We start from the raw sequence: 16,002 nt of genomic DNA on the forward strand, positions 1-16,002 counted from the left end.
TTTTTGTCAAAACACAATAATATAATTATAAATACATACTGCTGTCCCCTTTATTTATTTATTTATTTATTTATTTATTTATTTATTTATTTATTTATTTATTTATTTATTCATTTATTTTTTTATTTATTTATTCATTCATTCATTCATTCATTCATTCTGAACAGAGGGTTTTCCAAAATAAAAGAAACCACATAAGACCGGAACACAAGAGTACGTTCTTATGTTTCTGACCGTACTCTTTAAGCGACGAACCAAACACCACCGTATCATGCTGCTGTCCTTCGTTTGCTTCTGAATTTGCCTCGGCGTTTGTTTATTATATTCGCTTCCACTGTAATCGACACATTTATGCTCAAGGCTCATCAGACCAGATTGAAAGCTGCAGATTTTGTGGGGAAAATAAATAATTTAGTTGAACAGGTGGGTCTGCAGACTAACACAGCATGCTTGTTTACTGTGATTAATTTAAGATTACAGTTTTCATCTGAATAGTCCGTCGCAACGTCTTTGAAACAAATGAGCAAACAACTTCACTATTTTAGATGTTTATCGGCACAAAAAAATAATTTTAGCGTAATCTTTTGGCTTTACATTTTAATGTGTTTACTTAAATACCCACACTGCTGTGAAAGAGTTCGCTTAGATTATAATTATGGATCAATCATAAAGTGATTAATCTCATAAATTATGTTTATGCATTTTAAACAAATCTGTAGTTCAAGATTTTGTAGAGGGCATTAAAACATGAACATTATTTAGGGTTTCTGTTATATTTTACACCTTGGAAAGAAATTCTTCGCTCAGGTTCAAAGTCACTTTAATAATTAATTTTGTTTTTCACACGAAATAGCAAACTTGTTTAATGCCGTTTTGAAGGTGAAAATGAGCTCCTTAACTGAATATTGAATGTACAAGTTCATTTTCTCTGCACTGAAGATGCCTTGAAAGGTTTTTAGAACAAATTAAAATACTTCAGTAGCTGAAAATGATATGGGTTTCATTATTTAATGCAAATTATCCTAAAGTTTCACAGTATTGTAAAGGTGCTCAAACAAGACAACAGATCAGATCCAAGATTGAATGAGGCCAAAAGCAGAATAAGTCTTTGAAGAAGCATTCAACTAAAAAAATAACATTATCCAACAACCTTTTTGTTTTCCTCTCTCTGCAGCCATGCTGCTGGTGGACGCTGGTGTGTACATCGGCACTGCGGGCGACCTGAACGACAGGCAGGCGTTGGACGCTGTGTCTGTTACTCACGTCCTGTCTGTGGACTCTGTGGATCCCGGGCCGCTGCTCCCTGCTGAAGGGAAGCTCTCCAGGAAGTGGATCGACGTTCTAGATGAAGCCGCGTCTGACCTCCTCAGTCACATGGATGCCTGTTTTGTCTTCATTGAGGAGGCGGTTAAAGCGGGTGGAGCGGCACTCGTTCACTGGTGAGGTCAAAGGTGAATTACTACACCTTTTCTCCTGAGAATTGTCATTAGATTCTTATTTTCTTTAAATCGAATCAAACACTCCCTGCTCTCACATCAGCGAGTACCTGTTTCTCTGTTTTTTATTCACTGTTTTTACACACGTTCCAGCCAGGCGGGTCGGAGTCGCAGTGCCGCCATCGTAACGGCGTATCTGATGAAGAAACATCAGCTGGGCTTCACTGAGGCCTACAGCAAACTGAAAAGTCTCAAACAGGATGTCCAGTGAGTGCCTGCTCTGTGCCCATCGTAGAGATAAAACTTTATTTGGTCAGGTTAATACTTATGAAATTCATGTCTAATTTCACACAAATGAACAAACTAATGTTTGTTGTCTCGATTGAACCAATGTGAGCAACCTTTCTTGTATAAAACTCCAGAAATGTCCAGATTACAGTTACAGATAGGGACTCAGAGGCATGCCTCTCCTTGTTGTTACAATGAGAGTAAACGGCAAAGTTAGTTTTCACCCAACGATGCAAAATTTCTGCTTCCAGTTGTTAGTTTCCAGATGTATGTTTTCAGGGTGAACAGTGGCTTTGAGGAGCAGCTGCATCTCTATGAAGCCATGCACTGCGAAGTGGACCCATCCAGTCCTTCCTACAAACAGTACAGACTGCAGAAGGTCACAGAGAAATACCCAGGTAGACCCAGATGAGAAACTCCTTGCATTTGACGCAGCGCATCATTTTTGCGTTTGTTTTTTTTTTTCTCTGATTGTTCCTTCTCCCTGGTCTGTTCGTTTGAGCAGAGTTACAGCAGGGCGCTACAGAGTTGCCCAGGGAGATTTTTGCATGTGACCCCGCCCACTCCAACTCCTCTGAATTGTCTTACAGATGCAGAAAATGCAGGTAAGTTGACTTCACTCGCTTTCCTTCAACTTACACATAGTTCAGTATGCTTTCTTAGTGAAACTGCTTCTGCTAAAGCTGCATCACAAATGCGCCTGCATGTATGATGTTTCATGTTTATTTCTGCGTTGCCGTCCACTGTCTCTCTTCAGACGGACTCTGTTTCGCGGTTCCAGTATTCTCAGTCATTCTGTAGGAGAGGGAGCATCAGCCTTCAGTCACAAGAAGCCCAGTAACCTCACAGGTAAGAGTCAGTTCTCACTTCACAATGCAGCAAACACATCGTTGCCACCAAGCTGGATGTGCCTTTGTTCCTGGTCAAAGTGGGTTTCCGTATTAGTTCTAGTACTTGGGGACAAAAAAGCTTTTTATCCACGTTTCAGGACATTATTGGGTGGACATGTTGATCTTGGATTTTCTCTCTTAATCTCTAACGTGAATTGCGGTGTTTTTTCAGGAGAAGTCCAGTGTACCTCGTACTTCATCGAGCCGGTTCAGTGGATGGAACCGGCGTTACTTGGAGTGATGAATGGACAGGTAAGACATCCTTAGGGCCATACACTGGGACAAAAAAGGGAGTCTGACCACAGAAACATGCCTACTTCTCATCGGTAAGAAAGTGTTTAGAGGAAAATTGTCCAAAAATATTGAATTATTTTGAGTTATCACATGTATACTAAGTTAATAGCATAAACATTTTTCTTACCAGAACATAAATTTTTTAATTTGACCATAAGTTGCATTGTTTTCCACTCTGAACTTAGTGATGCTTGTAAAAATATGCAATAAATATGTGCAAAAAGAATTATCTTTTGTTGCAGCAGCACAGAAATCTCACAAAGATTACTATACTGTTTATTCAGTGGGTAAAAACCTCCAGACAATTTCTTCTTTTTACTGAGCAAAAACACATAATATTTACTGATTCCTTTCACAAAGAACACAACAGAGGCAACATCACAGACAACATGAATAAAAATATATATATCTAAAGATTAGAAAAAAATTGAAAATAATTTCATATATAAAGAAATATTCTGGTCATTAATGTAATTTAAATATGAATCAAGCACTTTGTAATTATTATTTAACTTTTTTACATCAATTGGAGTATCTGGGAATTTTGAGGAACTTTCTCTTCGCTATTGTAACGAAACATTATGCATCGTATAAATAAGGTTATTGCAACGGTTTTGAACCACAGGGACATATTTTCTGAAATATCCTCCAGACAACTACTGAGTTGTCTGGAGGATAAGTGAGCTCTTGCATAAGTGAGGATAAGTGAGCTCTTGCAGCCCTACGCTCCACCCAGAGCCCTGAGAAAAAATTGGCCAAAGCCAGGTTGAAGACTAGAGGTGACAGAGCTTCCTCTGTGCAGCACCCAGACTGAACAGTCTTCCTCTCTCTGTCAGTTGGTCAGTTTAAGTCCAGACTGAAAACTCATCTATTTCCCTTCAAAAAAGGGAAGAAAAAGAAAGAAAGAATTTAATTGATTTGAGTTTTGCGGAAATTGTTGCAGCTGAAATTAAGTATGTCTGGGTTTTCCTTTGTATTAGCATTTTACGGCCAACTTTACTATTGCATTTTGCTTTCATCAAACGTCATTTTATTTCTTATTTTATTTATCTCTTTATGATAGAGATAAATAAAATCTCTATTTTATTTATCTTGTGAAGCACTTTGGTCAGCTGAGGTAGTTGTAAATGTGTAAATAAACTTTGACTGGATAATATTCCTTGGACTTCACATAAAAAAACACATAGTTTCTGTGTTTGTGCAGCTGCTCTGTCCAAAGTGTCGCTCCAAGCTGGGCTCGTTCAGTTGGTGCGGAGATCAGTGTTCGTGCGGCCGCTGGGTCATGCCCGCCTTCCAGCTGCATCGCAACAGGGTAGACGAGATCCGGCTGCTTCACATTCAGAAATAACACACACACACGCACACACACACGCCTCACTCGGGAGCCAATCTTAATATGGCTCACATTTGTGCTTTACATTTCTGTAATGGTAAAAATGAAAAATCTAAGAAAATGTAAAAATTTATAAGAACTATTTTCAACGAGTAACATCTATGCTGAGCATACATGTGACTGTAAATGTAATATACCTGCAAATATTGTATTTAAATAAAGAAAAATGGAGTGGCATTCAGTAAACACATGTACACCGTGTTCCAAATTATTATGCAAATTGGATTTAAGTGTCATAAAGATAAAGTTTTTTTGTTGTGCTATTAAATTTATTGATGGCATTGTGTGTCAGGGCTCTTTGAATCATTATAATTAATTTCAGAGAGCTGGTTGATTAGTTGTCTGGTGAGCTCAATTAAAGGAAATCTACTAAAGAAGGATGTTCCACATTATTAAGCAGGCCACAGGTTTCAAGCAATATGGGAAAGAGAAAGGATCTCTCTGCTGACGAAAATCATCAGATAGTGTGGTGCCATGTGAGAAGATATGAAACCATTAGATATTTAAAGAAAACTGAAGCGTTATCATCGTACTGTGAAGAGATTTGTGGCTGATTCAGAACAAAGACATAATGAGGAAGGTTTCTGTTAGACAAATTCATTGGATTAAAAGAGCAGCTGTTAAAATGCCCTTACAAAGCAGCAAACAGTTATTTGAAGCTGCTGGTGCCTCTGGAATCTCAAGGTGGAGGATCCTCCAGAGGCTTGCGGTGCATGAACCTACTATTGGGCCACCGCTAACCAGAGCTCACAAGCAGAAACGGTCTCAGTGGGCCCAGCCGTACATGAAGATTAATTTTCAAACAGACTTGTTCACTGATGACTGCTGTGCAACCCTGGATGGTCCAGATGGTCGCAGTAGTGGATTGGTGGTGGATGGCCACCACATCCCAACACAACTGTGACATCAGCAAGGAGGTGGTGGAGTCATGCTTTGGGCCGAAATCATGGGGAGAGAATCATTGGTCGGCCCCTTCAGAGTCCCTGAAGGTGTGAAAATGACCTCAGCAAAGTATATGGACTTTCTGACTGATCACTTTCTCTCATGGTTCAAAAAGAAGAGCCGTACCTTCAGTAGCAAAATCATCTTCATGCATGACAATGAATGCTGCAAGGAATACCACTGTGTCATTGGCTGCTATGGGCATAAAAGGGGAGAAACTCATGGTGTGGTCACCATCCTCCTCTGACCTCTGATCTCAACCCTATTGAGAACCTTTGGAGTTTCCTCAAGCAGAAGATCTGAATACAGTTCATATCAAAATAGCAGCTCTGGGAAGGTTTTCTGACATCCTGCTAAGAAATTCAAACAGAAACTTTCCAGAAACTCACAAGTTCAGTGGATGCAAGAATTGTGCAGGTGATATCAAAGAAGGGGTTCTATGTTAACATGTAACTTGGTCTGTTAAGATGTTTTTGATTGAAATAGCTTTTGATTTTAGTACATGTGACCATTTAAAGAATGACCGTTTGCAGTTCTTTATAATCCATAAAATGTTTAGAAAACCTGCTGTGCATAATAATTTGGAACAGTGTGTTTTGAGTTTTTTATTTTTTGAAAAAATTATTGTTCTCATGGGGAACTTTGTTCAGTAAAATTTGATTTATACTGTAATAGTTCATGACTTGAAAATTATAATGACCATCATTTGCATTGACCATTTAGGAAAATCTGAGAAAATATCACTTGCATAATAATTTGGAACATGGTGTAGATATTTCTTCAGTTGTGTGAATAAAGCTTTCACTTATTGATGGAACATTTATCTCTTTACAGCAGCAATGTGATGTAAAGTGTTAAAAGTACAATTTTTGCAGCTTTGCCACTTCTTTTCAAAACTGAAGGAGCATTGTTATCTGAGAGTTTAACTATAAAACACAAAGCATTTTGCTTGTTTGCCAAAACGTTCATCTCATCCGACCAGAGCTCCTTCTTCCACTTAGTTGCATTTTGAAGATGCTGTTTGTTTTTTAATGTTTTCCAACAAACCTCTGAGGCCTTAATAGAAGAGATCTATGCTAAATTTTTTACTGCTCTCCTGGAGTTGCACATTTCAGGCATCTTCAGAAGACTTGCATTCAAAGTAACTTTTTTATATAGAAGATGAAGACATATTTTACATCTATTTCAAGCATAGTTAGTTCATTATCTCAATTTTGGCTTTAAGTCCATGAATAAAACACTGACATTTCTGCCTCGTCTGTTTTCTTTTTAAAATAAACATGTTTTTTTCCCCCCTGCTTATCAAAGAATCCACCTGCTCCCCTGGAAGACATTAGCCCATTTCCTGAAAACTTTCAGCCCCAATCTTCTTCTATGGGAAACAGCAGAGCATGGGGTGTTTCTGTTTTCATCCGGTCTCACAAGATGCCTCGTAAAAACTGTTAGCAGAACTCAGCAGTAGATCCATCACAAACACCGACCCAAAGCCCGGCATGTAAAGGCTGAGTGAACGTGGTTTGGACTCTGTGGAGGAGCTCCATGCTGTCGGAGACGCTGAAAAAGGACAGGCTCCCTGCTGTGTGGTCCAGGTACACGCCCACCGTGGAGGACTGGGGACCGGACACGCACGTTTTTACTCCGTCATGTCCGAATACAAAACAGTCTCTGTAGCAATCCAAAGCCCAGGACTCCGTGTTGCTCCCAAACTCACTCTGCCTTCCTGTTCTGCTCATCCTGCTGTACGCCACAGCTATGGTAACTCTCCCAGTCCACTTCACCTCCCAGTAACAGCAGCCAGTAAAGCTCTCTGTGCTCAGGGCCTGAGTCCATTCTGTGAATCTGTCAGGATGAAGAGGACTTATGAATTTGTTGATGCGTGTGACTCTCTTGTTTCCCAGAGACAGAAGCAGCTTTCTGTGGGCCGTGTTCGGGTTCAGGCTGACCTGATGGGAACGCTGCAGGAAGTCCGCTCTGCTCTTGGGCTCAGCTGGTGACATCACCACATTCAGCTCCATCTCCATCGCTGACGTCTTCGTGGTTTCCTCATGAACAAAGCGCTTCAGTTTGCCTCCAGCTTCTGCTACCGCTGCTGTCAGATCCCTAAAGAAACACGGAGCAGATTCTTTAAATTTGAGCGTATCTGTGGCTTTGTCGGGTTTTCCCAGCAGCGAGAAGCTGTGGAGGAAGTGGATGTGATCGTCTGTGTGGGACAGCTGCTGGAGCTCCTCTTCTCTCCCTCTGAGCTCAGAGATCTCCGTCTCTAGTCTTGCTTTGTACTGTTTGATCTGACTCTCTGCGGCTTTCTGCTGCCTCCTGATCTGCTGCTTCACATCCAAGCTTCTTTCCTTCAACAGGTCGATCAGCTCAGCAAAAATCTCGCTGCTCTTCCTCACTGCCTCCTCAGCAGAGGCATCAATAGCCCCCATCTTCTGCTGAAGCTTCTTAATGTCTTCTTCTCTGTCTTTAATTTTCTCCTGAATCTCCTGGAGGTTTGAGTGAATCTCTCTCTGCTTCTCAGTCCTCTCCGATTCAGCTGACACTATGTCATCACCTTTATGCTCCTCCACTGAACAGAGGCCGCAGATGCATGTCTGATGAGTGCGGCAGAATAACTTCATCTGCTCGTCCTTGTGATTGGAGCAGAAATCTTCACGGCCAGAAGAGGAACAAAGCTCAGGTGCAGCTGGACTCTTTCCAAGCAGTTCTATCGCTTCTGCTAGCAGAGTGTTCCTTGCCAGATTAGGCCTGGATCTATCGCTCCGTCTGCATGCAGGACAGCTGTACGTGTCACTCGGCTCCTTTTCATTCCACCAGCCCTCTATGCAATTCTTGCAGTAGTTGTGCCCACAAGGAAGTATCACCGGATCCCCCAGTAGGTCCAGGCAGATCATGCAGCAAAATTTCTCCTTGAGCTCAGGATTTCCCTGATGAGCCATGTCAGCCAGAGTAAAACACGAAGGCGTTTAAAGCTCTCTGTGAGCCGACAGAACTAGAAGAAGAATTAAAACCAGGAATCCTGAAGGGGCTGAAGGTTTGATCAAGATAAACCTCATTCCAGACGGAGGAGCGGCGAGAGCTCTGTCAGTATGAAGTGCTGTACGAAGGTGTAAATGTTTGTGCCTCTTGAACATTTATTTTTCTATTTTTGTCACATTATAGCCCCAACCTTTTATTTCATTTAGGTTTTATGTGTAAGACCAACACAAGGTAATTCATCATTCCGAAGTGAAATGGTTTCTTTGAAAAGTGTGGAAACAAATACATTTGTCAACACACTCCATTGGTGTGATTTTAGATTAGAAATCCAGCCGCTCTGTGAAGATCAGAGAGATTTGTTAAAGAACATCATTGAACCAAGATGCAGGAAATGTTGTAAACACCCACAAGTTAAGCAGCTCTTCAGTGTTTGAACACACTGGTGTGGTGACAAGAGTAAGTCAAAAACTAAGGATTTGAAGTCTATCCAAAATATTTTTTATAGAAGAATTGAAAAACATTTCATAACTGCACTTCAAAATGATCTAAACATAATATAATGTTTCCCTATCTGTTGAAACATTTGTGTGCTGGGACAGAAAAAACTTCAAAACACCTGTTTTTAAATGTTGAGATTTTTTAAGGTTGTTTGACTCTGAAATGTTACTTTGTCGTTAAACCAGTTCCTCACTGTTTTACAACCGCGTTGTTCTGTTCTCCAATAAAAAGAGACTAGAAATCCTGTTGAAAGTAAAGTAATTTAAAGCAATCACAGTTGAGCTTTGAATAACAGAGAAAATAAAAGATAACATCAAAGTAAGTTGTTAGTTTTTTAAGGACAATAAATTTAAAGTAAATTAATTGTGGGATAACACATTAACAAACCTAAGAATACACACAACTCCTAAAATACCACAGGTAGTAACTTTACTATCTGTGGAAAGACATATAAAATACTACAGTGTAGCACTAAAAGCACACGGATTCTTAAAGAAATGAACTGACTATGGGAAGTCAATAGTGATAAATCAAAAACTAAATATCCAACGATCACAACCGGAACATATTAAAGACAAATAATACAGTTTTACTTTCAATTACAGCAATTTATTAGCACAAAGGTTCATAGTTAAATAAAAATTAATCCTGGTGTTTCAGCTACATCCTAGATTGACGGTCCATGCAATGATTATGTAGGTAGAGAGAGAAAAGTACTCTGACTTACTTGATGTTTTATCCAATTCGTTTAATAAAACATTTAAAAACCTAAAACAAAGAAGCATAATATTGTTGAAAAACCTTGCTTTATTACAAGGTTTTTTTTTCAGAGCATTTTTAAACTGTTTCAGTGTGTACTGTGGCTCCACCTAGTGGAGATGGTAAAATACATGTTTTATATACACCAGCTACAAACATTAAATGTTTTAAGACAGCAGAAGTCCACTTGGCTCTTAGCCCCTCATGGAGTCGCTGTTACCCTTTGCCCATGAGAATCTGGATTCATGCCTATGACTTTTTAACAGAAGCTCCCTCAAAATCCAGAATTATCCCGTTAACAAGAAGAAGCCTCCAGAAAGTGATGCCTGCCCTGACCAACATGTTACGTTCATGTAAAGGTTCTGGGTTGTTTTGGGTTTTTCTGAGTTCTTAGTTCTGATTATTTGTTATCACACCTGAAACCCAATCAGCAATATCTTTGAACTTGGCTCCTGTTTGCTCTGACTTCCTGTGTTCCCAGTGGTTTTGTAAGTTTACTTTTTTAATCATCTTTTTTTAAATTATTAAATAATCACATCTTCTCGACACCACTGCCTCATCTGCATTTGGGTCCAACTTCATCTCAACACAGTCATGACACCTTAAATGTATTTGACAAACACTTTTAAACGAGGATATAACTTATTACGTAACTTAGAATGCAGTCCACTTGCCAGGTTCTGTCAGTAGGGGTAGGAGAATCTTGATGACCCAGGTTTCTAAGAACCAAAATAGACTGGGATGAAGATCTGACTGAAAAAAGTGTAGGAACTGAGGGTGGATATCAGAATGATGCAAAATCATTTCTTTTGGTAGGGAAACCTCCTGATACAATTCATCCATTTGCAGCTGCTCCGTGTGGTTGCTTCTAAACAAAGCAGTGGGCTTATGCACATATTTGCCAAAAACAGTGCTAGCATAACAATTCAGAATAATAATATTATATGAAAGTAAAGTAGAAAAAACCTTATTACTGAATTGTGAAGCAAACATTATGGTTGTTTGAACAAGAGCAAGTTTATTCATAGCAGTCCAATGGCATCATTCCTCTTATCTTCTATAACAGACGAACCTGAAGTGCTGGGCTAGTGAATTACAAGTGCATGTAATTGAATTAAAGAAAGTTCATGACGTACTCGTGTTTTATTAGCTGAACTAGATCTGTTTATCTAAGCAGATCCTGAAAGCTCAGAAGTGTTGAAGATCCACGCCAGAGCTCCCGGTTGTATGGTACTGAATGTCTGCAGCATTTTGTCAGCAAATAAACCTGACATTTGACTTATTGTGATAATAAAATCAGTGATTCAGACACCAGATGTGTACTTGGAAAGAGAAAATGCAGATTTTCTTTCCTTTCACAAATGCTGTTGAAATACTTGAATCCATCATCTCTTTGTGGTTTGACTGTTAGGCACAGCTTTTTAGGAGGACAAGAATAATCAAGTTAACAACACTTTAAGAATGAGTGTGATAACAAGGAAATCAATAAAAGCTTCTCCAACATGTTTTATTTACTGTAGCAGGCAAACAACTAGACCCACATTAATGTATTGTAGCGCTTGTGCTTAGCAAATCTCTGCTCTGAAATGTTTAAGAATAAGTATTTACCATAAATTTGCAGTGTATTTGTTATATACTTTCGAATCTAAAACACTTTTCTTCATTGAGTTTGACACAAAAGTCTATAAAATACCTTCTAATGTGTTGTAAATAGTGAGACTGGGACACGCATAAATAGCAAAACATACCAAAGGTTTATGTTGTGGTTGAAGTTGTTTTAACAGTTTGTGATTTCTGAAACATTTTCTGAAAATTTGTAAAAGAAAATGTAAATTCTTCTACATTTTTGTGATGTACCTGCATGTGTGCACAGCAAGAAACTGCAAGGTTTGAATCCAAGTTGGGGAGTTTGTGTACTTTGGCTTTCTCCCATTATTGAAAATATTCATGTTCGGTCTGCCGGTCTCTAAACTGTTTGTGTGTGTGCATGATTATCTACTCTGTGATGGACTGGTAACCTGTCCACAATACCTGGTTAGCACTGGAGATCAGCACCAGGGAGTTAAAAAAAAATCTATAAATATTTTTGATAGACAATTCATAATTTTATTGATTTTTTATGAAGAATCCTTGTTAACATGAGAGATCAGATCTGACCTCAGATCTGATCTGGAAATGTGTTTATACTAAATTCACAAAGTTTGGCGTAAACAAGATGAAAACCTGAATCCGTCCTGCTTTACCTCAGAGGTTCAGGGTGGCGGTGGTGATATGATGGTGTGGAGAATATTGTCTTTGCTCACTTTTCAGCCCGAAGTCCCAGTTACGTATCATTTGAATGGCACAACCTAAGGTTCAAGTGTGTAGACTTGAACCTAGAACTCAATATGAGTCAATATGAACCAAAATCTTTGAGTAATATTTCTAACACTTTGTTCAATCTGTGGAATGAAGACATGAGGAGTTAAGACAATTCAGAATGTCAAAGGGCAACACAGTACTAGCAAGGTAAACTAGTATTTACACACCCTTTAATAGAGATATTGACTTTGGCTCAGTGGTAGAGTAGTCATCAAGGCTGTAGGGTGCGACTGCAGCTTGTGCTGCTGGGAAAGGCACTTAATGCTAAGCTGCCCACCTTTTGCTGTATAAGTGTGAGTGAATGTGTCTGTAGAGTGAAGCGTTTTGAGCGGTCAGTTTGACTGCAAATGTCCTATTTAAATTTAATCCATTTACTATTCTGTCATGAAACATGTTTTTATGCCATCATCCGATTAGAATCTGTTCACTGAAGAATAAAAATGTTTCGTGCTTGCTCTCTTAAATCCACAGAACCCTCTGGCACTGAGAGTCTGGAATGCTTTTATCTTGTCTATATTTTTGGCTGAATCTTTTAAAAACAGTGAAAGACTATTTTTATTTACACTGTTTTCTACAGAAGGCTCTTAAGCTTAAGAGTTTACATTTCTTGTCTCTTTAAATGCCTTTAAAATCGTCCATCTCCTCTGTTTATGAAGGTTTTTATCTTTGTTTCTTACATGGTACTTTAACTTAAGCTCGGTGTTTGTAGTCGGACCTCTGCATGATGTATTAAGCTTCTGCTAAGGTCGACTACACAGCCTTTCATTTATTTAATTGTGCTGCTCAGATAAATCTTATTCAATTTTCCCCATATTTGCATCATCTTGTAACTTAAAATGTATTTTAAATAGCTGCTAAAATACATAACACATTTCTATTCATTAGGTATTTGTGCATCATTTTGCATAAACTAACCTGATTTGATCATCCTTTTTGGGCAATGAAGTAGCTTAAATTTGTCAAATGTCAGCAATGCAATACGGTGATCCACGTTCTGAAACCTGATCCATTAAGGAGTTCCAGGTCTGGTGTGTTAACAGTGAAAGAGTCACATAATGGATCATGTGAGTCAGGTTTAATCCCCTTACCTTGGTACTCTGTGGTCTCCATGTGTCTTGGCTCGTGGGAACTTTGGACGGGAATTACACTCAAAAAGAAATCTGCTGTACTTGTTGGGCCAAAGAGGAAAAGTGGTTATCACAATTTGTGGTCTCTGGCATTAAACGAGTTTTTGGCTGTCTTAAACAAAAGTATTTAAAAGAAGTGCAGTTCATGCAGTTTAGTGTGAGAACTCTTTCTTAGCTTTCCACATCACATTCTTTTTGTTTCTTTTGCATTTTCTAGGCAACAGACAGACTTCATAATAAATATATTTTCCTCTGAGTGTGATTGAAGTGTGAATTAATACACATCGCCGTTAAAATATTCCAAGCTTTCATCTGATTCCTCGCGTTTATATGCTCGATATTTCTGCATCGTCTCCGTCTCCACAGCAGAAGCCAGCAGCATTATTTCTATCAGTGCCTTGGCCGTATTCGTCTCTGTCTGAGGTGCTCAAAGTGAAAAAACAGATGTTGCAGCCTGATGTCTGGTTTGCACATTAGCTCTCTCCCCTGTCTCCTTCTCCTCCTCCTCTCATTCATCTCACATGTCCTGTTTCCCCTCTCCTCAATTATTTTTTTCATTCCTGCCCTCTGTGCTCACTCTGTTCTCATCCGCTTTGCTGCTTTCTAGTATTTCCTCTCAAGCAGTATAGGGTCTCCATGGAAACTAAAACATTACAACACAAAGCTTTCATCCTTAAATTTATAAAAATGCTGAAAACATTTACAATGATTAAGTTAGACCAGGGCTTTCGCACATTGTATCCCAGGCAATTATTTGCTAAATTACTCCACAAATGCACACAAAATGGCATCATTTATGCCTTCAGGCCTCAGAAAAATACTAACCAATGTAAAAGTTTGTAAGCATCATCACTTTTGGGAAAATTTTCATTAAATTATGCCTACCACACACAAAAAGGCAGGGTCGTTAAATTATTCGAACTCCCCTGAACGCATTTTGACTAGTTACTAGATTTCTTTGTAGCTGATTAACACACATATGAATTTGAAAAGTGTGGCATGCATTTGTATTGACATCCCTTACTCAGATATTCCTTAAATAAAATCTAGTGCAACTTCAGAGGTCAAACTAGTAAAACAAAATGTCTCAGTACGAATTCATGTAAGTGCAGCTGAAAAAGTCTCATTAATCTTATTTATCGAACAGATAAAACTATTAAGAATCCAGCTCCATCAAATCCCTGGGATAAGTCAAAATGTAAATTAAATGATTTCAGGATAATGGCAAAGAGTCAGTTCTGAGTAGGATTATGCTGTTCAGATAAAAGGTGGAAATCTTTTGTATTGTGTGTAGTTGTTTTGGTAAAGACTGAAAGCACACATATGGAGGAAGATGATTTAACTTTCTAAACCCCACTGGCACTGACACACACCTGTTTCTAATGTTGAGCTGCATCTGTGGAACAAATCTGTACCAGAATCTGGAGAATCTGCTCCAAGTCTTTTTTTTCTCTAAATAAAAAAACATTAACAAATCAATAGTTTCCCAGTGAGTCCTACATATCCATCAGACCTCATATACTTGTTTTTTTCTCAGTCAAGGAACCCAATGGTACTTTACATAGTCAAAAGCTTTTTTTTATATAACTTTACTCCATTAGTGACTGAAATCTTTTTCAAAGACAAACCCCCAAATAGCTTTTCATCTAAAAGTAATAAAATATGTTTTATGTTTGTATGATGTCTTTGCTTTCTGCCCTAAAGTCGCATTGACTTCACTTTGAGTTGAGAGTTTCAGGTCTAGTCTAGTTCATTCCCACACATTTCCTGTGACCTCTGACTTCTAGCTTCCCACTCAGCCTTATTTTCCCCTGCCGTGATATATTTTCATTCTTTTCCTTCCCCTCCACAATTTCTTACTCTAACCACCTCAGCCGCTCTTTGTCATTTTGCACAGTTAAATATAAATGACCTCTGGGTGACTGAGTGCATTTATGACCCGCATATCTTGATCCCCCATCATATCGTTCCTTTTTTGCCTCCAACTGTTTTTATTTTCCAAATTTAGCTCAGCGGCACAAAGGGATACACATTTAAACACCACTCCTTTCTTTGTCATATGCATAGGTGTGTGTGTGTGCTGTGATGCAGATGTTCTTTTTCTTTGATAGTATACCTTAAGTTTCTTATAGAGTGTCCAGATGTGCATGTGTGGTCCTGCTGCTCTCATGAGGTGGAGAGCTAATAGTTAAGGGACAGGCAGTTTTACAGAACACACACATGCCCCCATTGCGCTCGGCTCTAGGAGTCTGAATGAGCGTCTTTCTCCTGCATCCTGCTTGGTGGTCATTTACCGCACTCGCTCGCAGACCACCACTGAAACATGAAGGTTACGTAACTCTTGATGTCAACTCCTGAGGATTAAGAGGGCTTCAGTGGAACATTTCTGCAGGAATTCATGTGTTTGTACTTAACACGTGCATGTACGCTAGTCAGCCATTTTGAAGAATTATTTCCCCTCAGTCAGGCACATAAAGATTTTGCAATTTCTTTTCCACATTTCGTCACATTGGAACTACAAAATGTTTTTTGTTGGAATTTTATGTAATAAACTAAATGTCTAAACGCAACATAAATGTCAAGTTGTAGGAAAATAATTTATGATTTTAAAGGGGTTTTTTTTCAAATAAAGATATAAAAAGTGTCCGTTGTATTTGTGTCCCCCTAGTCCTTACTTGGACTAGGGGGACTAGTCCAAGTAAGCTTTACTAGAAGCATCTGCCACCAAAATTACAGCTGGAACTCTTTTGGGGTATTTCTCTCAGCTTTGGACGTCCAGAAAGAGAGCATTTGTGAATATTTGTTTTCAAATTACAGATAATGGTTTTAGGTGACTTTGATTAGGCCATTTTAACATTTTGATCGAAACTATTCCAATGTAGCCCTATATGCTTACAGTTCCTTTTGTGCTGGAAGGTAAACCTCTAGTCTAGTGAATTATTTTGACTCCACATGTCTGAAGCTGCAAAAGGATAATGATGTTATCCATGAAGCAGATATAAACTCCTGCTGCTTCAAACATTTTCTTCTGGTCAATC

At 38.8% G+C, this 16,002-nt stretch overlaps 2 protein-coding genes across 2 annotated transcripts; one reads left to right on the forward strand and one right to left on the reverse strand.

Moving 5' to 3' along the window:
- The first annotated feature begins 246 nt into the window (after positions 1-246).
- dusp12 (dual specificity phosphatase 12) lies at positions 247-4,495 on the forward strand. Its single transcript, XM_032565023.1, has 8 exons — positions 247-423; positions 1,175-1,439; positions 1,590-1,703; positions 2,004-2,122; positions 2,230-2,329; positions 2,482-2,573; positions 2,787-2,866; positions 4,113-4,495. The coding sequence occupies exons 2-8, from the start codon at positions 1,177-1,179 to the stop codon at positions 4,254-4,256; spliced, it is 912 nt and encodes a 303-aa protein (XP_032420914.1). The 5' UTR covers positions 247-423; positions 1,175-1,176; the 3' UTR covers positions 4,257-4,495.
- Positions 4,496-6,396: 1,901 nt separating this feature from the next.
- Positions 6,397-8,525, reverse strand: LOC116721354 (tripartite motif-containing protein 65-like). Its single transcript, XM_032565019.1, has one exon. The coding sequence runs from the start codon at positions 8,177-8,179 to the stop codon at positions 6,686-6,688; it is 1,494 nt and encodes a 497-aa protein (XP_032420910.1). The 5' UTR covers positions 8,180-8,525; the 3' UTR covers positions 6,397-6,685.
- Between the last annotated feature and the right edge of the window lie 7,477 nt (positions 8,526-16,002).

This window comes from Xiphophorus hellerii, chromosome 6 (assembly GCF_003331165.1).
Source record: "Xiphophorus hellerii strain 12219 chromosome 6, Xiphophorus_hellerii-4.1, whole genome shotgun sequence".
Lineage (NCBI taxonomy): Eukaryota > Metazoa > Chordata > Actinopteri > Cyprinodontiformes > Poeciliidae > Xiphophorus > Xiphophorus hellerii.

What these genes read in the sequence shown, in the direction of transcription:
- dusp12 (XM_032565023.1), top strand. Translation starts at nt 1,177, where the DNA reads ATGCTGCTGGTGGACGCTGGTGTGTACATCGGCACTGCGGGCGACCTG. An exon ending in GGAGCGGCACTCGTTCACTG is followed by an intron (nt 1,440 to 1,589) that starts GTGAGGTCAAAG and finishes CACACGTTCCAG; the next exon opens with CCAGGCGGGTCGGAGTCGCA. An exon ending in TACAGATGCAGAAAATGCAG is followed by an intron (nt 2,330 to 2,481) that starts GTAAGTTGACTT and finishes GTCTCTCTTCAG; the next exon opens with ACGGACTCTGTTTCGCGGTT.
- LOC116721354 (XM_032565019.1), bottom strand. Translation starts at nt 8,179, where the DNA reads ATGGCTCATCAGGGAAATCCTGAGCTCAAGGAGAAATTTTGCTGCATG.